Source organism: Aedes aegypti, chromosome 2 (assembly GCF_002204515.2).
Source record: "Aedes aegypti strain LVP_AGWG chromosome 2, AaegL5.0 Primary Assembly, whole genome shotgun sequence".
NCBI classification, from domain to species: domain Eukaryota; kingdom Metazoa; phylum Arthropoda; class Insecta; order Diptera; family Culicidae; genus Aedes; species Aedes aegypti.
In genome coordinates, this window is record NC_035108.1 from 362,410,706 (window position 1) to 362,437,335 (window position 26,630).

At 36.2% G+C, this 26,630-nt stretch overlaps 2 protein-coding genes across 4 annotated transcripts in view; one reads left to right on the forward strand and one right to left on the reverse strand.

Annotated features, from left to right (window-relative positions):
- The first annotated feature begins 16,167 nt into the window (after nucleotides 1-16,167).
- Nucleotides 16,168-23,327, forward strand: LOC5570836 (probable GDP-L-fucose synthase). The gene is made up of 4 exons (XM_001653294.2): nucleotides 16,168-16,418; nucleotides 22,319-22,562; nucleotides 22,622-22,846; nucleotides 22,907-23,327. The coding sequence occupies exons 1-4, from the start codon at nucleotides 16,291-16,293 to the stop codon at nucleotides 23,279-23,281; spliced, it is 972 nt and encodes a 323-aa protein (XP_001653344.1). The 5' UTR covers nucleotides 16,168-16,290; the 3' UTR covers nucleotides 23,282-23,327.
- A 436-nt stretch (nucleotides 23,328-23,763) lies between these two features.
- Nucleotides 23,764-26,630, reverse strand: part of LOC5564903 (mucin-5AC) — a 138,626-nt gene continuing 135,759 nt past the window's right edge. For all 3 annotated transcript variants that reach the window (XM_021846480.1, XM_021846482.1, XM_021846481.1), the window contains 2 exons: nucleotides 25,384-25,661; nucleotides 23,764-25,326 (listed from right to left, as the gene is read on the reverse strand). In XM_021846480.1, coding sequence (XP_021702172.1) covers nucleotides 24,911-25,326; nucleotides 25,384-25,661 — 694 coding nt within the window. In that variant the 3' untranslated portion in view covers nucleotides 23,764-24,910. The remainder of the gene's footprint in view (nucleotides 25,327-25,383; nucleotides 25,662-26,630) is intronic.

Genomic DNA, 26,630 nt, shown 5'->3' on the forward strand with positions numbered 1-26,630 from the left:
TAATTATATTTATCAGTAAAATTAAAAATTATTCAGAATTTATTTTATTCTTAAGTTAAATTATGTTTTAAAGCTGAATCATCATTTCATACACCAAGTTTAATAAGTCAGACAAAGAAGTTTGATAAAAAAAACTATTCGTCATTATTTTCAATGCTACTTTTTTTACCAAAATTATTCAAAATGTTACGTCCACTAGTTAGGACCCCTTTCTGCCCCTCTTCACACATCGTCACAAATTCGTGAAGACTCCTCTCCCCCTAAAATGCTACGTCATTTAAGGACGCCCGAATAACGAATAGCCGAAATAGGCAAGAACCATTCGATTCTATTTATTTGTTTTCGAATCATGCATAAAGTAATCAATTAGTTTTTTTTTATAGATGTGTCCAAAGTCATACAAACTGACAGTGTCATTAACACGAAGGGGGCACGGTTTCAATGCTCGAATATTGTGTGGCATTGAGAGTTTACTGAATATAATAAAAAAATTAAAATACATGTTTTTGGTAAACCGCAATAAAATGACGGCACTACCGCAGTAATAGAACGAAATACCACAGTAATAGGACAAACAAAAAGTTGCAGCTTTATGTTAAAAAAGTATGTTTGATTTCAAAATTTACTTTTTTACCTCAGTATACTCCAGATAAAAGATAGTTTTTACACTGAACATTGCAAAATACTACAATATTTAGGTTTTGGACACTGAAATACGATTTAAATTTCAATATCATGCTTCGGTCCTCCATAATAAGACGGATAAACTATGTTTATTAGTTCATTATAACTTAAGGAGCCAGGGTCCAGATAGCCTTAGTAGTAAACGCGCAGCTATTCAGCAAGACAAAGCTGAGTGTCGTGGATTCAAATCCCACCAATTGAGGATCTTTTCGGATTAAAAATATTCTGGATTTCCCAGGACATAGAGTATTTTCGTACTTGCCTCACTATATGCAAAAATGGTCATTTGTCAAAGAAAGCTCTCAGTTGACGTAAGAAAGTTGGGACGTAACACCAGCAATAAGAAGAAAAATGCTTGACAGATTTGGATGATTTTTTTCTGAATACTCGCACACATATCTTATTTCTAAAAGTTACCAGAGTAGCTCTAGAATATTCCTGTGACCGAAGTTATTCCTATGCACAGTGGGAAAACCAAGTAGAAACAATGCACGATGATCAATTCTGTATTTTGTGGAAGCAACGCGTAATCCTTGAGATGTATTCTAAGTTAAATTGTCTAAAAATTGAAAGAAAGTGGATTTGATGGTCATACGTATTGATATTATGCTCATTTTATCCGAATTCCTCATTTGAATTAAGTTTTTGAAAAGTGCACAAGTTGAAACTGACCGTACGGATTGTTGTAATAACCATTTTACCAAAATCTCCCATTTTTATCAGGTTTTCATATAATTTATCATATAAACATGCAGGACTACCGTTTGTTAGCAATTGACATTACTTTTTCCAAGCGATAACTCAAGTAACCAAATAGCACTTAAATTCACCCTGTTGAAGAGCTATTATACAGCTGTCAGGCCCTATATTAACCGTATAATAACACTATAAGGCCATAAAGGTGAATATGCTGGCAAGTGATTATTAGGAATAGTCTAGAGAAGGAAGTGTATCAATTAAAACTGATCGCTCGAATTGGTATCAAGCTCATTATATACGAATTCCCAGTTTTATCTGTTCTCTTAGTATTTCTCATGAGATATGCATATTATATTATATTTGCAGAAAAAACTGTTTGTAAGCTACTGAATTAACTTTTCTAAGCGGTACCAGTTTGAGTGAGTGAGTACAGGAGTTGAACCAGACCGCACGGATCGTAATCATGCCCATGTTGCCCAAACTCCCCATTTCATCAGGTTTAACATATTATTTAATATATTATATATTGGGAAACCGATCACTAGCTATTGACATAACGTTGTCTAAACGATAATAATCTAAAGAAGAGATTGTATGAAGCTAATTTCACCTGAATTCCCCAATTTATCAGGTTTTTTATAAGAATTCTCAGATGATATGCAGGGAAACTATTTATGAGCTATTGAAATATCATTTCCATAGCAATAACATTCTGATAGCAATTTCACCCGTATTATGCAGAGAAACTTTGCATAAACTATTAATAAAACGATTTGACTACCTGATCGCAAGAATCGTTATCATGCGGTGTGTTAACTTGCAAAATCGTAACAATATTTTTTTTACCTAAGTGCTTGTTTCTCATATAATTAGATAGTTTTAAATATTCATTAAATTGAATTGATTTTAATTGGATGAATAAACAGATTTGTTTTTTTTTTGTTAAAATACATTAATAAATAAATAAATAGATGTGAATATATAAATAATTGATTGAACAAAAACCAAAAACAAATAAATATATTGACATATATCATCAACCAGGAAATCATAATCGTCATACATCCATACTAACCTATTATTCAGATAGTGAGCCATACCCAGACCATTGGAACTGCCCAACACAATCAGATCGATGCCCGTTAAGGAGAAGAAGCAACCCTTTCAACACCGACTTTTTCACTTTTTTCAAAATTATGTTGTTTTGTTGATTTAATACCGAGCCCTGAAGAAGGTCAACTCCCGGACCGAAACGTAGGGGAAGATAATAAAAAAGTCAGTGAAAGTTATAGTAGAAAGAGAAAATATTGTAACACAAAAATCTTCAGTGTTGACAAAAATGAAAAAATATATTTTGAAATATGTTTTAAATGGACACACTACGTGCCAACGACGTGCTGGATGAGATTTGTATAGTGCGGGCTCACAATGGATCGCGACGTACTCATACGACCGGTTATGGAACATGTGTCCTTTGCCCGATAAATACTTTTTAATTATCTGACCTAACCCAGTGACACGCCTTATATCCCAATAGATAGGAAAATTTTTAGTCAAATATGGATCCAGAAATCGGCTACAATGTATTAACTTTATCAACGAGCTTTAAGACAAATGCAGCAGAGTAAATTTTTTGAATGGTGATCGATTTTGATAAGAGTGCTTCTGTGTTGACTCTCAAAGAGCATGTGATTCATTATGCTATTAACCTGCTAATCATTATGCTATTAACCTGCTAATCATAATTATGTATAAGACGCCATTTTGAGTTAAATTTTCGGAGTTTGTCAAAGCATTGTTTACTATTGTAAATAGTAATTTGGCCGTGAATCGCAAATCAGTCCGATACATTTTCGGCAAAATTAAGTTGATGTTATTTTTCAACGAATTGTCCATTAGACTGGCCCTTAAACAAAAAAGTTGTAAAACTCAACGGGGCACCCCCTAGATATGTGCCTTAGGGTAAGAAAAAAGGTCTCTCAAAATTTCAACTCAATTGGTTGCGCCCCCAGCTGGCGCATTCAATTCGAAGTTTGTATGAGATTTTCGTTTCAAATATATTGAAAATTGACCCTTGGTCACTGTTTCGTTCCGTTTACTAAGTAATCGCGTTCAAATGAGCTCAGAATGACAAATACACTAGCTGATACCCTAATGAACATAATTGCAGAAGGTTGTATCTGGATTTAAGTTCATTTTCATTAACATTTCAGTTGTTGAAAGTAAGGCTTAGATCAGAACTCCCGTACAGTCACATATATGCATGCGTCTTGCGCAGCAGCTCGCCCAGAGTCATAGGTGGCTATGGTGCACCTAGTGGTAACCATCATGCTATGTTAAAGAAATGCAGAGCTGTATTGCAGATCTACTTTAGATAGTTAAAACACCAACTTTATCACTTTTAATCATGATACAAGCTTCTACAATATTGGTCGCTATTGTATCAAGTAGAGTTTTTGACATTCTGGGTTCAATTGAACGCGATCAACAGTTTTTCAGAACCAAACAGTAGATGATGTACTGTTTCCCATATGTTTGAGCTGGGAATCCCATATTAACTTCAATTCAAATGCGCCAGCTCATGGAACGACCAAATGACCTGAAATTTTCAGGAAGTCTTCCTCTAACCCTAAGGTATAATTCTGGGGGGTGCCCCGCGGAATTATACAACTTTATTTTTCTTCCATACTGAGATGGGCCAGTCTATTGTCCATTGATCTTTCAGCTTCACTAACATTAGAGTAAATGGGGCAAAAGTTCGACCTTAGTGGTATAGTCAAAGTTTCCTGGAAAACAATAGCTGATGAAACAAAACAAATACCATACAGTGAACTTTTAACATATTGGCTATAACTTTGCTGAACAAACTTGTGTCAAAATATTTACCCATTTTTAGTTAAAACAGTTTCAAAATTGATTGTCCTTAACAAACAACAGGGTTAAATGTAATGTGCCCTAAAATAGCAGTTTTTAGCAAAACTAAGTGGAAATGTAAAATTTTGAAGACATTTTTCGCACCGTCAAGCAAATTTTGCTGAATTTGAAGATAATATGTGGATTTTAGTAAATTTGCAATTTTTTTCGTAAGTTTAAACATGGGTCGAACTTTTGCCCCGCTGATTCGAACTTTTGCCCCACTATGGGCCAAAATTTGTTTCCAAGCATTTATACAAAATCTAATACACCTCAAAGCATCCTTATGATAGGCCTAGAAACGCCCTTACATAAGATATTGAAAAAGATTTTATCTTTATTTGGTTCTATGCACCGAATGTTTGACCAAAAATTACAATAATTACGTTGAAAAATAACAAATAGCCATAACTTTTCCAAATCTCTATCGAATTTCATGAAATTTGGAGTAAAAGTCTGTTACTTGAATAGCATTCGAACCTTCATGACATTTATCAGTTTTGTTTTGAATTGAGCTAGAAACCTTAAGCAGAAACTCCTGCCTCACTCGAACTTTTGCCCCACTTTACTCTACTACAATATTTGTTCAGTAAGATTAGGAAAACCACTAAATAAAATTGTCCCGTAACGAAACGTATCCGCACATCAATCACATTACAGATTTCCGCAACGTGTTGCAAAAAAAAGAAATTAAAAAATTGAAAGCAATAAGCTAATTCAACAAGCTTTTATTTTAAGTTCTATGGAACTAAGTCATGATAAAAAAGCGTTTTTATTTGCTTCATTTTCGATCGTCTTTTTACCGGGCTTGGTGACTTAAAACTTCCAATATCTTATGGGAGTCAAAAACATAATACATTTTTTTCTCCATTTCATAATTTTCGACCTTTTGAAAGAGTTGGATGGTGCGTGACATAAAAACAAATATCAGCCCCATTTGAAATTTTACGTTTTTTGCAATAAGTGATTTAATCCATAGCACCCGATTTTTGTCAGTAAAATTTGACAAAAGTAGTAATAACGTTGGTATCATGATAAATGACAATATCACGTGTAACCAAAATTCCAAAATGAATTTGTTTTGTCGATTTTGTTTCGTGAAAAAACAGATTCCACAAATAAAAACTTTAGTTGACTAATTTTAAGTAAATGTCTCACTTCAAAAATACTTCCAGTGATATCTGCGACTAAAACTATTCAAATCTACGATATCTTTTGAAAAAATCTCAGCATCTGATTCATATTTCAAAAATACAAACATTTTGTTTTTGACATTCATGAAGTTTTTTCTATCATAATTCAAATATGAATATACTTAAAAAGTGCAAACAAATAGAGGTAACATAGTTAGGTCTACTAAAATTTGCATGATTCTTTAATTTTATTACTAGTACTTTCGCCCCCTATCTATGCGTTTTCGCCCCCCAATTTCAGTTTTACAAATTTTCGCCCCCCTGAACCCGAAAATCGCCCCCAGGGGGGCGAATTTGTCCACTTTGGGAATCGCTGGTCTAACTGAACCAAACTTGATGCTATTGATTAGAAATATCCTTTAAATTTTGGTCTTATGCATGCTTGTTTCCCCCATTGTGTTCATTGTTATTTACCTGCTGTATGATTAAGGTGAAGATGAATCGAAGCCAAAGTTCAAATTTCCAAGAGCACGGATCTGGAAAACCAAACATCCGTTTAAGCTGAAAACTTAATCGATTGGTCACTAGCTGGTGGTGACCAATCGATTAGGTTTTCAGCTCAAAAGGATGTTTGGTTCTCAAGATCTGTGCTCTTGAAAATTTGAACTTTGGCTTCGATTCATCTTCACCTTAAGAGTAAGCGGGATGAAAGTCCTCCTTGGGTAATAGCTTCTCTTGCAGCGATTATTGCATTTTAAAATCGACCCCTATAACTATCTATTCTAAAAGTCTCGTGTTTGCCCACCTCGTGCGATCACCGTGGCTTGACCAGTGGTCCGAGGCTTAGGGAGGGGTCCTTCCAACCCTAAGAAAGTAACAAATAGTATCAAAGGTTTATTCATGAAATGCTAATTGAGCAAATTTCAAATTATTTCTAAGCTGCGGTAAAAATTTCAGGTGAAACGACAAAAGTTCGCAGCCAACCATTCGGGTAAATGCCTTTCAGGTAAACTTTATAGAATCCCGCCCCCATTGGACTGCTGCTACGAACTCTTCCATTCCGTTTCGGTGTCCTGTTGAATGGTGTGATGCGATGCATTGCGTACTACCGCACTGGACTGTAAAACAGAAATTTTAAATTTAGCACCCATTCAAATCATAATCAAAGCTCATTTAGCTTATTTTCAATCCCTTCATAAATTCAGCTCTTCGTCCGGGAGCAGGAACTCCCTCCGCGTACGAAAGTTCGAATGGCTGGACTTGTTCCAGCGGTTGTCGAACGTAAGCAAGGTTAGGTCGTCTTCATCCTATCCGAAACCAAAGCGCTAAAAAGTCCGTTCTTGGTACTACAAACACGTGTGACCCTCCTTGTGATGATCAATGCCAGCAATTGTGTTCGAGGATCACCGTTCGTGGGTTGATCGTCTTCTCTCGGTTCGATCGAAGAAAGGCAATCCGTTCCCTTGAAGTCCATCCCAGTCGCGAACGCCATTTGTATTGTTATTTATGGTGATTATTTGCTAATCGACCGAAGTGAAGGTGCGATGTATCATGTTAATATTCTTTATCTATTTAATAACACGAAGCTAACATGTGCACATTAGGGCATCCCAGAATAATCATTGTTCGAAAAGTTATAATACTCAGCCTGAAAACGAAAGTTTAGATTATATTTAACATTTTGGTAGAACCAATCAACCTCCTAAAAAAATCAATTGCATAGATCTATGAAACAAATGAGTGTCTAGATAATAATATATATATAAGTATAACCACTAGACACTAATATCGTATGAATGCTTAATAATGCTCATAAATATCATAATAAAATATTAGAAAAAAATTCAAAATACGTCAAAATATTGAAATCTTCTTCAAAAATGATCATTTTTAGAAGAGTGATCTTGCGGAGGCTTCTAACAATTATTCAAAATATTGATTTATTTAGATTTTTTTCAATCTAGGGTTGAGCAACATGCGTAAAACGATGATAGTTTTTTAAAGGACAACCTAGTTTACACATGATTACTAAGAAGCATGCATGGCATGAGCAAAGTTCATTAAAGTTTCTAATTATTTTTTTACAGAATGCATAAGACATTTCAAAAAATGTGTTTATAGGAAAAAAAGATTTGTTTATAATTCCCACAACACAAGATCAATCGGTTGATGGGCAACCCTTTAACCTCGCAATACGGATACCTCTCACACGAATCATCATCGGAACGGTGACAATTAAGCTGACCGTGCAACCGTGCTGACAGGCTTGGCGCACAACTACCACGGACTTAGTCGTATAAATAATGTCAGTAATAAAGTGTGAATTATTTCCCGTGTCACAACGGATTACTGGGATACTTTATTGAATCCGCCGAGTGTGCGTAGCTGGTGAAATGCTCTGATGATGGTGCTATGATTTCTCTCAGCTCTGGTTTTCAACGGAAACATATTCAAACTGCAGAATCTGTGACGATGTCCCTTAGTCCCATTCCCCTGGATCGTTTGACTTGAATGTGAAAAACATCCTTCGCCACTGGTACCTTGGTGTCCAGGGTGGAAGCACCGGTTTTGGCCAGGAATTTCTATTATTTATGAAAAATGTCGGGACTCAGCTTAAATCTTATTTTCTCATTGAAAATCACATTGGTCAATATAGACCACCAGAACCAATTTTGGCAATATTAACCTTGGTTTCAAAATTTTCCAATCATATTTATTTCAATAAAAGAGGTTAGAAATACCCTGGCCGAATAAAGTGATTTTTTTCGGAACGATTTGGACTAATGAATTAGTCGAGCTCTTCCCTTAAAGGATTAAAACTCTTTAAACAAAAAAAACTAGCTCTATACACGGTGTGCCAGAAACCGTTATTAACAGAAAAAAATGTCCATGAATTTGGCACCTATCATTCGCAAGATATAGTATTCAAGCGTCTTCTCCGTGAATTTGAAAATATTCTAACGAGGGAATCGAAAGTTATCGTGATTTGAAGTTTTGAGCTATTTTGGAACGGAAATTTACATGCTTATAAATATTCCTCAATGGTGCATCATTATTAACTTGTAAACCAGCCAAGTTATCACCAGATTTACATTAAGCATTCGAAACATGTGATATTCAAGCACCTTCTCTGCAAATTTGAAATCATTACGTCTAGAAAATCTGAAGTTACAGTGATTTGTATTTTTATGATAATTTCTGTGAAGTTTAAATTAGGGCTGATTTATATGCCTTTGTTATGAAAGTGTACGTAATTTACAAATAAAAATGTCTATAGGGCCAACCCTCTATATTCAAAAGATATAGTAGTCAATTATCTTCGCAGTTAGTTTGAGATTATTTTATCAAAAGACAACATAACTAGAATACTTTGAAGTTTTGGAGTCTTTAAGATTTTTTCTTTCAATTGTCTAAAATAGAGTTCGCAACACGCATTTAATAATTTCGACACAACTTAACAGATTTGCATTCAACTTATATCTTACATTGAAGAAATGCAGAGTTTCGCTAAATCAAAAGCAAATGGGTTCGTTTTTATGAATTTCGTTTCACTTTTGCGCGTTTTGCGGGGCAGTGTTTCGTTATGGCCTAAATAAGCATATTGGTGAACCTGAACAATTTTAAAGTGGCACCATGTGGCTCAGTAGATGTTGGATTATCAACTAGTGAGATCGTTTTATGCTAGTGTTTTAAATAAGTTAAATATGATGGTTCTCATTTTGTTCATGACAGCGATGGGGATACGTTTATATGTGTGTTTGTTCAATTAATAGTTAGTAGGAGTTTATTGTAGAAATTAACCTTGTTTCATATTTTGCAAAATATGTAAATGCAACAAGCCTTATATTTTGTTTAGTTCCTAGAATTATTGGATACTAGAGGCGTCGACTTTTCCTTTAGATACTGATAGATTACTTTTTGGATTGATGCGGCATGAATTGCATCATGCGAAATCTTTGAATAGTTCGTCATCAAAGGTATCGTCATATTGATTCAGTCATGTTTTGTGTATATAAAAGGATTACTTTTCATTTTATTTTATTCATTATGTTGATGACCATTATGTTTAAAGAGAGATATAAAAGGGTATAACCAGTGAAAATGATGTGATGATCCCTAGGACTATTGAAATAAGGCGTTTTGTTTACCAAGGCGAATCTGTTATATAACTACTTCCAATTTTCCAAACTCCCATTGACTTCTCGTGGAAGTGCAGAGGATTCCAACGGCTTCCTCGAAGATAGTATCATATAAATATTTGTTCCATAACCCCAATTGACATGTATTTGGACTCAGCAGGACGCGGCATTGCTTAGTACAATGAATAAGATTTCCATTACTTACACACTGAGAGTGCTGCGACTAATCCTAAGTAACATCCTTTTATTCTTTGTGCATGTATAGTTGCTCTTGTAATAACGGAGAAGCAACAGTAGGCGATCAATCACGCTATTAAATCACATTGATCAACATATTGATAAGAATTTGTTGCCATTAGTAGTGGTTATAACATTGAACGTGGTAATTTAATACTCAAAATTTACTTTATTATAGGTACAAAGCTTCAAAGTACTTTAGTTGTGTTGTCTCTTTATTTCTCAAACTACTTTGTTTCTCAAACTAGCTGCGAAGATGCTTGAATAATCATCTTTTGAATGCCGAGTGTCAGTCATATGGACATTTTTATTTGTAAATTCTGTGCACTAATATAAAAAAACCATAAAAAAGCTCTAGTTTAGACTTCATAGAAATAATGGTAAATATACAAATCACTATAACTTCTGATTTTCTAGACGTAATGATTTCAAATTTACAGGGAAGATGCTTGGATATCACATGTTTTGAATGCTTAATGCAAAGCTGATGGTTACTTGGCTAGTTTACAAGTTAATAATGATGCACCTTTGAGGAATATTTATAAGCATGTGAATATCCCATGCAAAATAGCTTAAAACCTTCAAATCACGATAACTTTCGATTCCCTCGTTAGAATATTTTCAAATTCACGGAGAAGATGCTTGAATACTATATCTTTCGAATGGTAGGTGCCGAATCCATGGACATTTTTTTCTGTTAATAACGGTTTCTGGCACACCGTGCTATATGCTTGTGTTCTACTAAAATTGAAATATTCCATGCTAAATTGCTGTGCAATTTGCTGTGCGGCGTGTAATCTAATTGGCAACGATTAGCACTGTGGCCCAAACCGTTGCTTCTACCCTAGTCGTATGTGCCTGTGATTTTCAATTCCTGTAATAAGCGCCTCAGGCATAGAAAGCTAGCCAATAAACCACACTTTCTGCGTATGGAGGACGCCTCGACGGCTAGAAACGATGCACACCAGGCTTAAGCCATTGTTGCGTTTATCCTGAAATATAACCATCATAACAATGATACTTTCCACTATGGTCACCCTGATTAATACCGCAGGCCATTTGGTAGCTGGTTGGATCATTCTGCGCGTTTACCTCGATGAGTAACGTGTGTCACTGAAGGGGTGGTCAGGAGATCAAGAGTGTTCTTATTCATATGATATGAAGTATGTGGCAGTTGCTCCATTCGATATTTTTTTAGGCTTTACTGAATTCGTTGCCCTATTTTTGACGTAATATTTTTTTTAATTCCTTTATTGTATCATTTGAAACATAACATTCATTTCTTATATCTAAGTGTTCTGTATGAGATAACACTATCATCCCAATGGTGAAACTAAATTGAGTTTCTATCAACTTTTTGTTAACAACACATTACATATCATTTGCTGTAACAGTTCAAAATTCTTACAGATAAGCTGCTTGCACCTGCTAATGAGAGAAAATAAATGCTTTGAAGTAATTTAACCTAACATAACCTAAATATATAATTAATCCTGGCAAAAGAGGATTGCAACGATTGTTCGCCTAAAATTATAAATAATTTTATTTGACATTTATTCCAATGGTTCAACATTGAATACTATATGTAACTCATTAGTACTATAACAACTTTAGTATCATTTTCAAAATTTCATTTAAAACCCTTTGCAGAGCTTTCTTCCTGGTTTAACAACAGCTAGCTTATACTGGTACAGTACAGATTGTTGCTAAGACAAAGTTGTTACATTTGGCTTGAAAGCCCCCAATGTGATTTTTTAATATTATATGTTTATCTAGCATTAGCCTTAGATACTTAACTTTATCCTACCAATATATTGGAATCTTTCTCATCGTGTCAACCTTTCTACTTGAAGGTTTCAAATAAAAAGCTTTTGGTTTATGTGGGAATTTTATTAGCTGAGTTTTGAGAGCATTAGAAGAAACCTTCCATTTTTGCAAATATGAAGAAAAAAAAATTCGAACTTTTTTGCAATCGACTACAGATGCCATGCAGACTTCATCCTTTGGCGGAGATGCCTGTATCATCCGCAAATAAGGATTTTTGACATCCCTGAGGTAACTCAGGTAAGTCAGATTTAAAAATATTGTGTAATATTGGTCCCAAAATGCTTCCTTGAGAACACCAGCTATTACAGGAAGCCTTTCCAGCTTAAAGTTCTGATAATTAACCAGAAGTAAACGATTAGACACACTAATTAAAAATATTCTAACAATGAACGTTAGAAAAGTTAAGGCTTTTTAATTCTTAAATCAATCCCACAAACATTTTCTTATGCTTTTTCTATGCCTAGAAGAGCAGGACCAGTTAAAGAGCCTACAGAGACGAGACGAATCAAATTTGTTAAAAATAAAAGTTTGTAAGCGAATCCATGTACGAACATTTCATTAGAATTTATATAACTTTTTCAAAAGGTTTACGAGAGGAGTAGTGTTTGATCCTTCGACCTTGTCGCCTGCTCCTGCGGGGGTGGACGACTAGGGCAGGATCAAACATATCGCGCGTCGTTCGAGAAGTGAAATGACAAAGCGCCGCGGATCGTTAGTAGTGTTTGATCTATTGATCGCGTCGCTTGCTCTTGAGTAGACGATTGATGAACACTTGTTTGGCGTACAATGCGACTATCGAATTATTTCGTGAATCCGGTTAGGCGTGATTATATCATTATCACCTCTTTCCATGACATTCTTGCCGGAGATCAGTATTTGGTCTATATTTTCATTATCGGAAGGTTTTAAAATATTCTATCGGTGACATTCATTCCATACATTTTGTATGGACTGAAATGCGTCGAAAATCGTGGTTTTCATGAGTTTTAGTATGGAAAATAGCTAAAAAGTGGAAAAAATAAAAATTTCACCGATGGAATATTTTAAAACCTTCCGATTATGAAAATATAGCCCATATACTGAACTCCAGCGAGAAAAAACCCGATGTACATTCGATTTGTATAATCATCTAGTTCAGACATAGCGTGAACATTCCTTCCCTTCTTCGATGAACGTAAGGACGTGGCCAGCGCCGTTGTTGACTTTTAAAATTTGAGCTCTCGACTTGTACACATTGAGAATGGTAAGCTTATCCCAAGCCCCATTCATTACATCTCTGTGCAACTTCGATTGCTGTGGTCAATTACGAAATAACAACTACGAATTCTACGCTTATATATACTCGTGCTTTTTTAAAAGGTTTATGAGAGTAAATTGATTGAGCAATAGCTTGAGATATCGGCATAAATTTCATCTGGTTTTAAATTGTATACATCCTTGGAAGTTTTTCATTCCATTTTTCAAAATGTTTGTTAAATATATTAACTAAAAATGATAAGCTTCTCTTTGTAAATTTCTTAATGAGAATTTAAAAAATTCTATCATTGCCATGGGTTTTCATAACATTTAATAAGTTTTCTTTCACTTCTTCCAAATCAGTCCGTAAAAAAATATTTGTTAGTCTAATCGTTTGATTCGTATCTCAGGATTATATTGCCTATATTTTTGCATTGAAATCTATCAGCATAAATAAAATGGAATGTCACGAAATGGCTAACAAACGAATTACCAGATTTTGAAAATAATTTCACTAGGTATTGTTTTCGAAAGCGGTTTGTGTGCAAGGTATAGTTATTCAAAGGAAAAGTCCAAAAAACGCACATTGGCCCTAAAGCTACAAAAAGTAAAAAAATGCAAATTCTTTCACGAATATATTTTTCTGATTTCTTCAATATTGAATAACAATTCCCCAAAGTTTCAGATCGATCAGTCTATGTTTAGATTGTTCTCATCATGTGACCTGTAGAGATATCAGGTGAAATTGACCTTATGATTTATTAAATACTAGTGGTCCCGGCAAACTTCGTCTTGCCATCAAGTAGGCTGTTGCAAAACGTCATGTAATCCCCCATACAAAATGACACCTGAGTCTTCTCCCGTTTTCCCGATTATTCCGGAGATTTTCCCAAACTTTTTCCTTGCACGAACACGTCGCATCCCTTGTCGAGTGCAACAATGAAAAACTTACATCAATCCGTTGATCCGTTCCCAAGTTATTTCGTGACATACAAACATCACTCCATTTTTATTTATATAGATTCGTGTATGTTTTTCTATCGAAATTTCAGTTTCTATATTAGGGAGACTTACGGCTTCGGCACCATTCGACTATTATCGGCAACCAAATTTCAAACGCCAAATACACAGTATTTTTGTATCAAAACACACCAACGAAAATATTCAGATGATTCTTTAGTCTGTCAGTTTTCCGCTGACGAGATTTTCGAGACGAAACAAACAATTTTGCCAGAGATGTCATCAATTCAAATGAACACGCCTCAAAATGCGACAGATTTGGAGCTGCCGAACAGATTCGCCTGCAGCGCTTATGGGAAAGTTGCCGAAGAGAATAAGGCTGCCGACAATAGTCACTCTGACAAGAGATGTTCGCAGCGTTGTAAAAACGTTTCCACAAAGATTTCAACAAGTCTGTCGGTGTGAATCGTTAGAGGATTGAGCAGCGCATGAATGTATACAAACAAACACGTAATTTAAGTGCTATGTCCGTGAGTATTAGAAAAGCAGCGCGACAACGGCTTAGACTGCCGAGAATACGTATATATAAGTTCCCCTACTTAAACAATGACCAAATCTTTCTCAACCGGTCTCATTTGAATGAACATAGCTCTTTTTGTTTTGAAGATGTTTCAAATGGTATTTGATATGTTTACCATTTGAGAAAGTCAACAAGAGTATACCTCAGAGCTTCTTAAAAAAAATGGAAATTTCACAAAGATATCAAGGAAACTCTTAAACGATCATATATTCCTCAATGTATCGCAAATATTCCGTAATATTCGACGTACTATGACTTTATTTGCGCTTTTTTGCGCCAAGATATGGAAATTCAAGTTTAGTTACACTGAGAATCAGACTATCAGTTTATTATACTTGTTATAGAGATCGTCTTTTTACCATCATCAGCTCCCGAAGAGCTTCAGAAACCATCAAAAGTTTGCCCGCCATATTCAACTTCAAGTTGGTACGCACGTAATAACTTTTCAATAAACTTTGATCTGGATGAATCAATTTAAAAAATATGTGCTATTTTCAACCAATTCTGTCAAATGTACCGAAAATATTGTTTTTTTTTTGTCTCAGAGACCATTTCCATCACATTTCATTCAAAAATCATGTTATGACAAGCATTTTTGAAGGTCTCAAGATGAAAAAAATGTCAGTTTGTATAGAAGTTTTGCATAAAAGCAGAGCAGCCTACTATGAGAGCCTACTACAAGGCAATACAACATTTGCCGAGACCACTAGAATGAATATATTTGGGCTTTCCACCTAGAATTTGGTTGTACAAAATAAGTGATTTCTCCAAAAGGGAAAAACGTACAGAAAATCTCAGCGCATAATTTCGTAGCATTTTTATCAAGCTTCAAGGGTAAATTTAAGTTAACTTTTTTCTGAATTTCACTCATAAATTATTGCACAGTATAAATGTATATTTAATGTACTATTTTATCGAGAATATTTCAAAATCAGACTGTGTTTTCTTTATTTGGACATATTTCTCATGTGTACGCTTATAATTGCTCCAAAGTTTTCGATTGGTTGGATATGCGGCCAATTTTGTAAACTTATTCTAGAGGAAACTTTTTCTCTAAACTGATTTCATTTTCTTTCCGCTCGGGTTGGCTTATATTCTTGCAACTTAATAAACATTGGTACAAAAGTTTACTCTGAGGCTTACATAATAAAATAAAACAAGTTTGCAGATTAAATATCTTATTTTTGTCTTTTTGTTTTAACACTCTAAGGAATTATCAAAAGCAAATTAAAGCCGTTTAGCTTTATTGAAAATGATGGTAAAAATATAAGAAAATCACGTGGTTAATATAAACGTTAAATAAAACTGAATAAAACCTGAGGATTACAAGATATTTTTTTATTGAAATCACAAGGCATATTTATTCCTGAAACAGGCAATTATTTCCATCGTTTCATTAACAGGTGATAAGTTTCACCCCGATCATGAGGCTTTCATTTTGAATATGATTTTCATCACAATGCGATATTTTCTACTTGCTAATTTTCAACATTCTAATAGGAATTTCTGAATACTTCAGCAATATACGTTAAAGACCATTTATTTCCTATCGCTATCGCAATGAACTTATTATCACATGCATCAACCAGAGTAAAAGCTTTGAGGTTTTCCCGCTAGAGCGCCTGTGTCCGCACTCAAAAGCAAAATTGAGATGTAACATCAATAACGTCTACCAGCAGTGTTTGACGTTGGTCGTTTTTCGTCTTTCGCCCTTTTCCAGCTGGTAACTGACAGCATTTTGCTTCGCTGTCATTCAGAGCTGCTGCAGTCGTCAACAAAAACACCGGATGACTTGACGACCATCTGAGTGGCAAGCAAATTAAATTTATTTTAAAATTTTATTCTGTTTTAGACTCCGTAAGACGGTTTTCACCACTGAATAATGGCGATGACCGTGCTGGTAACGGGAGGAACCGGACTCGTTGGCAAAGCCATACAAAAGGTCATTGGGGATGAGAAACCGGCCGATGAAAAGTGGGTCTTCGTTGGGTCGAAGGATGCGGATCTCACGTAAGTTTCGAAATATTGAAATAAACTACGATATGATTTTTGATAATGTTTACGTATCTTGTAGAATTAAAGCTGTTCTGAAAGATCATTATTATTGCATGATCATCATATGCAGATGTAATGAAACGAAAATAAGTTATTTTAGTGGTTTTCGAATGAAATTGTTTCGACAAATTCCATCTACCATTGCATTGATCATTGTGAGATAAAATGACATCAGGTTACCGTTTTAAAAAATGTTAAAGACAAGAGCATGAGTGTCACAGCCAGGACATGAGGGAGAAATACCCGTGTGTGTCCCTTCCCAGGAAACGGAGATGGACTACGAACGGAGTGTGTATTAATATTTTTAGCAAAGCTCCTCCCAACGATTTTATCTTTACCTCTGAAGGGGAACAGTTGGTTCGGTAGTCCCCGTTTCTTCTTCCAAAAGTTTGAAAATTTTCGTCTATCATGTTATTCATACGTGAATAATTTGATCGCTGCAAATTTTTGAACTATCTTCAAACCCAAGTCTGCACAGTGGGCCTGGCCACTATCATATCACCGCAGCATAATATTGATACTGACAATAAAATATCACAACAAAGTTCTGAATAGTTCGACATTATGAATGTCGACGTACGACATTTTTTTGTTGCAACGTAACGTGGCGATACGTAAACATACTTTAAATGGTTTGTCATTACATGTGTCGACAATACCCTTATTTCTATTATTTACATACACTTTTAAAATACACAAACCTTTCTGTTTTCGTCATTACTAAAAATAACCTTTGAATATGTAGTTCGATATTATGAATGTCGATTTATTTATAATTTCTTTCAATATATTTTTACTGCGATACAAAACTGCAACACTAGCTTTAAGTGAAGGTCGTATTTTCCCTCCTAATCCATGAGTCGTATCACCGACCAAAGGTGACTCCCAGATCTTTTTCCTCCCTCACTAACCGCACCTGTCCCGTGATGATTGTGGAGATGCAGATGTATTCTCGGTCTTTAGAAGCAACGATCATTACACAATAACGTTTCTTCCCCTTCCTAACTGACTGTAAGGACTTGGCCGGCGCCGTTATTGATCAATAATATGAGAGCTGCTGAAATTGCACTTCGAGAATATGCGTAAAATACCATCCCTTATTCATTTGGATCGAAGTGCAATTCTTACCGGTTCGGATCAATCACGGAGTAGCAACCATTGACATGTACAGTCACTGCTGCAGCACGGTATTGTACTTCAGTACATATACTTCAAAATATAAATTTTCAAGACTGAGGTGCAAACATGCTTTGATATATTATAAATCAAATTTATGTACATTATGTCACGCTTTAAGGGGGAAGGGGGGTCAAACCAATCGTAAAAGTCTTACAAGGTTTTTTCAGTGTTTCGAAAAAACGAAATTTATGTAATAAAAAATATTTTGAAGCATTAACGTGTGAACTTATACAATCAAATTAATTCTGATAAAACTTCATTTCATAGCAATCAGTTTTCATTTTCAGATGAAAAGCTCAGAAATACGTGTAATGTTTAGTTTTTCTAGATAAAATAAGTTTTGAGGGTTATCTGAAATATAGATTTGTTCTCAAACATGTTCATTTCATTTCTTTAAGTAAATCAATGTCGAAAAAACTACTTTTCCTAGCTTTAAATTGCAATTTACATGCAAAGGGTCCAAAAAATAAAGTTTTCTGCAGTATGTTTTTTTATTCATATTTCAATTCAAACATGTTCACTTAACTTCTATAAGCAAATTTATGCCGGATAAAATTATATGTTATTGTTTTTAATTTGATTTACAGACAAGTTCAGGGAAAAAATGAACATCATTTTTGGAAATGTACGGTTTTATTGCTGATTTTTTTTTTTTTTTTTTTTTTTTTGAAAATAGCTTCGAAAACGCAGAGCACTCAATTTTTATGGCAAGGAAGATATGGGAGAATATATCCCAAATATTTTAAATTTTGAACCGCTTTAGTGTACCGGCGTTAATATCAAATATGGCCCCAAATTATGATAGAGTAAGTGTAAAGAGTGTGTCAAAAAGTAGTCAAGTAGTAGTCAAAACAATCAAAACGTTTTATCTCAGAGCATTTTTTTCTCGAGCAAATTTTCTCGCAACTTTTTTAAGCACCTGTGTAACAATGAGATATTATGTATTCTCTCGCTCCCTTTCGATTAAAACAGTACAATACTGATGCATTTGGGAAGAGGGTGTTGATGGTCTAATGGCTACCGCTTCTGCTTCATAAGCAGAAGGTCATGGGTTCAATCCCAGGCCCGTTTCCTCGTACTTTGTAGTTGTACCTTTCACTTGCTTCTATCTACCACTCTTAATATATCACAGTTGATATATCTATCACAGTTCATAGCATTTGCTAGAATCCGAGACGGTCAGAAAAAAACCGTTTTCCTACGCTTCCATTCTTTCATCATTATAGCACGCCTGATACATAGGCAGTCTGCTAACCAAACCAGCAAGCCTCTCTGCCATAAAAATTACCCCACCCTTTCACCCTTCCCGCATGAACTGGCGTTGACGCAGTGGTATATACGGTCAACCGTGGAAGCTTGTTGAATGCATCATCAATTCCTTCCCCTTCCCCTCATTGGTCTGCATTCTGACGTGGCAGGCACCATTGTTGCCTAAAATAGAAGATCACCAGCACTTATACACTGAGGGTGTCTGTTAGTCCCAAACAGTCATTCGGTTGGTTCCTTGTGTAAGTGCAGCTGATCTGGCGATACTGGAGTAGCAACCACGGGTGGCCAATCAAGCTCAAGCTCAAGCTACAATACTGATGCATTTGGGAAGTTTTTCACTATGGATCCAAAGACAATGTACTTGGCTATCGTTCCATACAAAAAACGCAAGAATAAAAATATCTTGGCTCAGTTATTGATTTATAAGAAAGTTAAGAGCGAGAGCCACTCAATGTGAGATGATAGGTCCTTTTACAAAGTTAATCTTCATCATGTCACCAATTAATAAAGAAACCAAAAAGATGTTGACAAATGTACGGTCTTAATACGAATACATAAAAAAGCATTAAAAACAAAATCTTCCACAATATTAGATTTTTAAAGTGTCTTGAAGTTTTGGTGATTCATAGTGAACAAAATTTATATTAAACGAAAAAAGGAGAAAAACTTATTCTTTAGCCAAATATGTTTACTTCATACATCACCTAAAACGGATTCCATTAACATGTGTAAACCAAATATAAATAAAAAACGAGGTCCTTAAAAATCCGCTTCTTTAGTTTTTTTTTAAATTACCCCTAAATATGGGGTAGCGATCTTTTTGACATAGTTTGTTTTTCACTTTGTCATGAGAATTGTGCAAAAAAAAAATATTAGAATAAACACATCCAGCTTTTTACGTTAGTCTGCTACTTCTGAAATTTCTTGCATGCACTATAATTTTAAATCTCAGTCATAGTAAGCTTCGCAAAAATGAAAATGTCTAATGTTGACGATGTGATGCCAGATGATGATGATGTTTTCTGTAAACCGAAATTGCTATGTTTTACAATTTGAATAGTGTTTTTTCTATCTATTTTACGTTGAAATGAAGCAAGAATAAGTGCCTAATGTATAATACTGGTATCAACTACGACCTAAACTGGATTTTAATTAGAACCAATTAAGTAATTGATTGTAGTTGAAGATGTCATTCATCAGTAGACCACTGAGCATGTGAATGCAAAGCTAGTCACCTTATTGAGCCAACACAGATGGATGAAATGTTGTAATAATCAACTTATGTCACAAATCAAAATCTGAAAATTTTATAAACTTTCACGAAGTTACAATTTCTCTTAATGCCTTACACACTTAGATTTAATTACTGGTGTCGGTAAAATTTTACTGGGTTTTGGAACTACCGAAGAAGTCAGTAAAATGAAAACTTTCGCCACGCGTTATTGAAAAGCAAATTTCACCATGTTTTATTTTTTATCGATATATGATATGAAAAGAAATCTCTCTGCAAAAATTCTATGAAAAATCTCTGTTTTTCGATTTCTGACATTTTTTTTTAGTTTACTGACTTTTTCGGTAGTTCAAAAACCCAGTTATTTTTACCGAACAGATTGAGTGTGTAAATAATCTTGAACTTCACGATAGCCGCTTTACTAAGTAGCTCGGACAAGCCTACAAACCGTCTTTGAATCGTGGTACAATCATCAGAAGAATGTTGTTGAATTGGTCAACAATTTTAGTGCATGACCAATTCTGCTTTTTCAACATTTTCCTAAAACTTCATAATCTGGCGTTTTGTAAAAGCCTTTTTTTAACTAAAAGGTCAGCGCAATATTTGTGAGATCTTTTCTTGTGTAGAATGCTTCACTGAATGTTGGTGCTACCAAGGCTTCTGCCTAATATTAACACTACATCATCACATTGAACGGTATTTCTAATCCATAAATTTGTTGTAGATTCAACACAATATTTTTGAGAATGTTTCAAATATTTACGACTAGTTTTTGATACACAGAAGAGTAATGAAAGGAAAACATTTTTAGCAAAGATTAAGTAGGGTATGTGGTCCATTAGTTGTGAGTGTTCCAATAGTTGCGGTAGTGCCATTAATACTCATTTCATTGAATTATCCACAGAACTGACACTGCTAATCGACGTATTGGCTTGTTGATACACAAAATACTTGAAAAAATTGTTTTCAATTGCTCAAAATTGATAAAATACAACCAAAACTCATGAAATTTTTCTCGCTTGTGACAATAGTTGCGGTAAAGTGTTCCTATAATGGAGGACCCCATAAGAAACCAACGGATACCGCAACTATGAGGAACACAAATTAAAAATTTACCGCAACTAAAGGAACAGTGTACCAATAATGGAGGTATTATTTTTCACTGACAAGCCGTTTGTTACTGCGTAATTATTTTTCTCATAAAATAAAAGGCTTTACTTTCCGTTACAACAATAATATGTATATTCATTGCTCTTTTTGATTTTTTTACTCTAGTGGACTTTAAAGAATTTAGAGTAGCAATCTTGAAACTTGAAAATACACATAAAACAAAATTGATTGCAGGCATTTAAGCTGAAGATACATTAAATCTAAATCTCGAATTTTCAAGACCACAAACCTAGAGAACCAGACAACCGTTTGTGCTGGAAATTTACCTCACTGGTCACTCGCTGGCGATGACCAATTGATCGAAATTTCAGTGCGTACGTTTGTCTGGTTCTTTTGATTTGTGCTCTTGAAAATTCGAGGTTTTGCTTCGATACACCTTCTTCTTAAGAGTTCTCTTTAGTCATCTCCTGTCGTTTGTTTCGAATATTGTTAAACTTGCAGAACATGCCTGAGCATGTTGCAAGCCATATCATCGTTCCATAGAAAATTCAATAGGGAAGATGTACCGGTATTCGCCACCTCAAATTATATACCGTTTTACGACATATATGGTTGCCAATTGTTGAGTGTTCGCAAAATTGTTTTAAGATGATACGGAAACATTCTTGGAAACCACGAAATTTTCTTAGAAAATAATAGAGAAAAAAATCATTTTCCTTGAAATTTTTGCTCCTTTGCACCTATTTTTCGCCATGGTGTTCCTGATTCGTCACCCTCCATAAGAAATCAACGTAAGTAGCGCATTCAGTAACAGAAATTAAAATCGTGGTGAATGCTGGTGCAAGTGGTCCAGTATTCGCCACCACCATTTTTAATACAAAAACGAAGTTTCTGATTAGTTTTTATATTTTCCATGCTGAGCATGGATTGAAAGCTTTCGTTCGATGTATTGACAGTAACCAAAGGTCGTTTGATTTATGTATAAACAATATTTTTCCTTAGGTTGGCCAAAACTGGTACACCTACCCTAGTTTCTCTTTCGTCATTGCTTTACCTTCTTCTTTAGGGATCTGCAATCCACACGTGCAATGTTCGAGCGGCACCAGCCAACACACGTGATCCATCTGGCTGCGATGGTGGGTGGACTATTCCACAACATGAACAACAACTTGGACTTCCTGCGCAAGAACATTCAAATCAACGACAACGTGTTGCTGCTGAGCCACGAGTTCAAGGTGCGCAAGGTGGTATCCTGCCTGTCGACGTGCATCTTCCCGGACAAGACCACCTATCCCATTGATGAGACGATGGTATTATGCCTAAAAATTTGAATCTATGGAAGATTTTGATTACGTATTGCATATTTCAGATCCACAACGGACCACCTCATGACTCAAACTTCGGATATAGCTATGCCAAACGGTTGATCGATATCACCAATCGAGCCTATAACCAACAACATGGCGATATGTTTACTTCAGTGGTTCCGTGTAATGTGTTCGGTCCGTATGACAACTTCACTCCTGGGGTCAGTCACGTCATTCCCGGTATGATTCATCGATTGCATGAGATCATGTATTTAAAAGATCAAGAGGTAAGTAATTAGTTTGTTTGATTTATATTCAACAACTGACATATTTTATTAATTTCTCAGAAACCCCGAGAGGAGAAAGTGTTCCCCGTCTACGGAACAGGAAAACCGCTGCGACAGTTTATCTATTCCATCGATTTGGCAAAACTATTCATTTGGGTTTTAAGAAGCTACGAGAGTGTGGATCCCATTATTCTTTCGGTTGACGAAGAAGCCGAAGTATCGATTGCACAGCTGGCTGAGTCATTGGTGAAAGCGTTCGACTTTAAGGGCAAGATTGAATTTGATACCAGTAAGGCTGATGGACAATACAAAAAGACGGCATCGAATGCTAAACTTAGGAAGTTGTTACCAGATTTCAAGTTTACTGACTTCGATAGCGCGATAAAGGAATCGGTTCAGTGGTATGTGGAAAATTATGACAATGCGCGAAAATGATGAGTTTTGTTTCGTTGTTGATAAATAAACTTTTTTGGACTACAAACCACGGCTCGTTATTCATGGGAACCAAAATCCTATTAATTATATATAAATTCAACGTGCTTATCTGGGTTTCTATGCCTTTCATTGCCCTCATAATTACACATCCTTTCAATAGACAACCTCAGTCCGGAAATATCAGATAAATCATATTTTCCTGTTCACTGGCAGTCTTCCTGTTTGCTTTTAGTTTTCTCTTCAGCTGAAAATGTATTCGTTTGTATGTACACTTATACCTCTATTTACGTTACAGATTGGTGATAAGCAAACGGAATTTAACGTAAATGGAATTCTAGCCTCCAAACTTGAGTCTGCATCTAGGTCTGCATGAAACTTAGAAAATTATTTATTGCTTGTATATATATCGTAGCGTTGTTGCAGGAAATATGTTTAGTTTGATCCAAGGGAAGTTTCTTTCTTATATTTTATACACGTCTGAATATTTTTATATAAATTTGTCTTACAATATAAAATGTATGTACAGGTCATTAAATAATACTAAAAATATCATTATTTCATTACGTTATACTCGATTTACTGTTTCCGGATATTTTACCACAATCCAACGCAACTTGCATGGGATGGTATCCCTTGCCTTTTCCATTCCTTACCTAAAACTGCTCCTTACACATATCTCGTCCCGGCCCTGTTTCATCCGCAACACTTGTAGTGTCCTAACATGGCTACCGAACGTTGGGATTGTCTTCGCGTCTTACAGTACCTGCATGCTCCTACAGCAAATTAAAACCACTAGTCACTGTTTCCGTCGACATTCTCCTCTTCGGATCAGAATTTCTATTTTATTGTGCACTCTTGATTGAAATAGTTATGTTAATTCTTGCTTTTGAAATGCATTATTACTTGCTTTAAGGTTATACTTTTTGTTGATTCTTCGATTATCATATATTTGGAATAAAGTGATAGGGCGAGTGCCTTGAAAGTGTCCAGGAAGTGGGAACGTCACAAAAGGTACAAAATTTCCAAAGAGGTTCAGTAGCGTTGCTACGGAACTGAACGTTCTGGAATCTTAACGAGCTTAACTAAACATTAGGGCGAAAGATGGGGCTTTGTACATGGCGTTCGATGGTTGGTAGTGCTTCCGGGAGTATTAACGTCGTTTTGGCTCGAGAAAGGGCCTACTTTGAAAAAGGGATCGCTTGTGCGCACTTTTGCTAAAAAAAACTGTTTCGCGATATGTAAACTGGGCAGGGTTTTGGCTAAGGTTTAGGGGAGTGACCTTTGTTCTACATACGATATTGGTGTATCTTTTTTTTTTTATCATCACTGGCGTGAGGCGTTTACCTAAGCGAAACTCGACAATGATTTTGATCTGATGAAGAATTTGCGCATGATTCTTGGATGGGGGTTTTTCACAACAAGATGCATTCAATGTAAACATACTTAAACTAGGGATTCGATATTGGGAGGTAAAACAAAATGAATGACGGCTGGATGTGGCGATGTCTAGGTATGGTAAAACAGTGTGGTCACTTTTCTTCAATACTACCGGCTAGAATAGGTTCTATCTAAAGCATTTAGTAAATTCTGTCATATCTCAGTGGGCTTTTTCTACTGTGGTAGCTCTTATTAGTAGGGAGGCAGATACGCCTTGCCATAGTTGGGCCCCAGCGTCGATGGCTGTTGGACAGTGCTGGCCACCGGACTGTTGGCTGCCGTCTGGTAATTTGGCACTGGCGTGATGAATTGGTTGGGGTTTTTCAGGGCCTGTCTGATCCACTGCACGTCGATGTTCGAGAACGACACGATCTGATCTGGTCGGCCACAGCCGTTGTCCGACGAGTAGACACCCTTCAGGTAGTAGGTTCCACTGGTGTCAGCACAAGCCAACGCACTACCGATGTCTACGTCGCAGGCATCGGCCGCTGGACGACCGCAGATGTGCGACTCGGGTGTGAATCCGTTGTTCTGCAGCTCACGCTGGCTTTCGGCTTCCGATAGCAGCGAAATGGGCATTTGACGCATCAGCGCGTTTCCGATGTGAACTGAAAAAGGAACCGAGCTTGTCAATACGGTCGTTCCTCTGGCGGAGGATTACTTACCCTTCAACACTTCACGTCCCCAGCCAGTGGTAACGCAGTTTTCGTACGAAGCACTCGGCACAACGTCGTTTTCATCCAGGCACAGCTGTCCAATGTGGGTATCGAATCGCAGACGGTCCTCTAGCACCAGCATTGCAACGTCGTAGTTCAGCGTCGTCGGTTGGTAGGCCGGATGGTAGATAACGTTCTTCACTCGCACAATCTGGAAGGTTTTTGGTTCGGCATCAACTCCCAACCGCCATTCGCCGCCCTTGATCATCACGTCACGTGGGTTCAGTCTGGAAAAGGGAAAGAGTATTTAGCTTATGAATTTTTGGGCGAAAGGTGCACTGCATCAAATTTGCGAGTGATCGTATTGTTTTGCTTTTCTACCATTATAACCTTCCGCTGAATGCAATTTAGTGTCTGCAGAAAATACGCAAGCAACGAGTAGTATTGTCAACTGTGTACTCTTTCGATTTTTTTAAGCTGTAGAGTGTGAGTCGACAACTAACAAAGACAGTTCAGCATAGCTCAGCGTTCACAAATCCCTACCTCATGCTTCCTCGGGTCAACTGATGACAATTACCACAGGATAAAGATTGCGTGTTTAGCTGATAGTGCTGCCTTTGAATATTCCATCCCTACGAGCTGGAGACAGCAAAGTAGCACCGGCAAAGGGTATTCAGGGCAGCTGTGAACCATAAGTTACTCTCCATCGAAATCGCAGGACCGAATCGTCTAGACGTCAGTGAACCGAAAGTTAATCTTCGACTAGAACCACTGGTAACCAGAAGAGCACCGTGTTAACAGCGGCATGTCACGTAACTACAAAGCGTAGGTAGTTAGCAAGAAGATGAATCGCTGTACCGTCCTCGGCACTCAACTGATTGGAAGAAAAGGACCAATTGGCAAGCAGCTGTTTTGGCATGGACCTGACAACTAACTGAAGAAAGGCTAACAAATTGCAGTAAGTCAAAACAATACCGCAAACAACAATCTAAAAGAAAAGGAGAGATGCGTGCGAACCACATGTACTTGAGTCTCACGCAAAAAGTATCATAGCATCCTCCACGAACTAGTACCAAAAGTTAGTTTCATGGGAACGTTAGTGTGAAGAGTGCGTGCAACAGCGCAAGCTGGGAAGCTATAACCTTTGCACTTTAGCGCCTACCGGTCCAGTTGTTTAAGCTTCTAGAAACCTATTGCGGTGGCAGGGATCAACTATTTGACACATAAGAGGAGCAAAACAGCGTTGGAATTACCGC

Bases quoted from the DNA above. Each gene is read 5' to 3' on its own strand.
- LOC5570836 (XM_001653294.2), top strand. From the start codon at position 16,291: ATGGCGATGACCGTGCTGGTAACGGGAGGAACCGGACTCGTTGGCAAA. The intron at 16,419-22,318 runs GTAAGTTTCGAA...CTTCTTCTTTAG, and splicing joins TCGAAGGATGCGGATCTCAC to GGATCTGCAATCCACACGTG. The intron at 22,847-22,906 runs GTAAGTAATTAG...TTAATTTCTCAG, and splicing joins TGTATTTAAAAGATCAAGAG to AAACCCCGAGAGGAGAAAGT.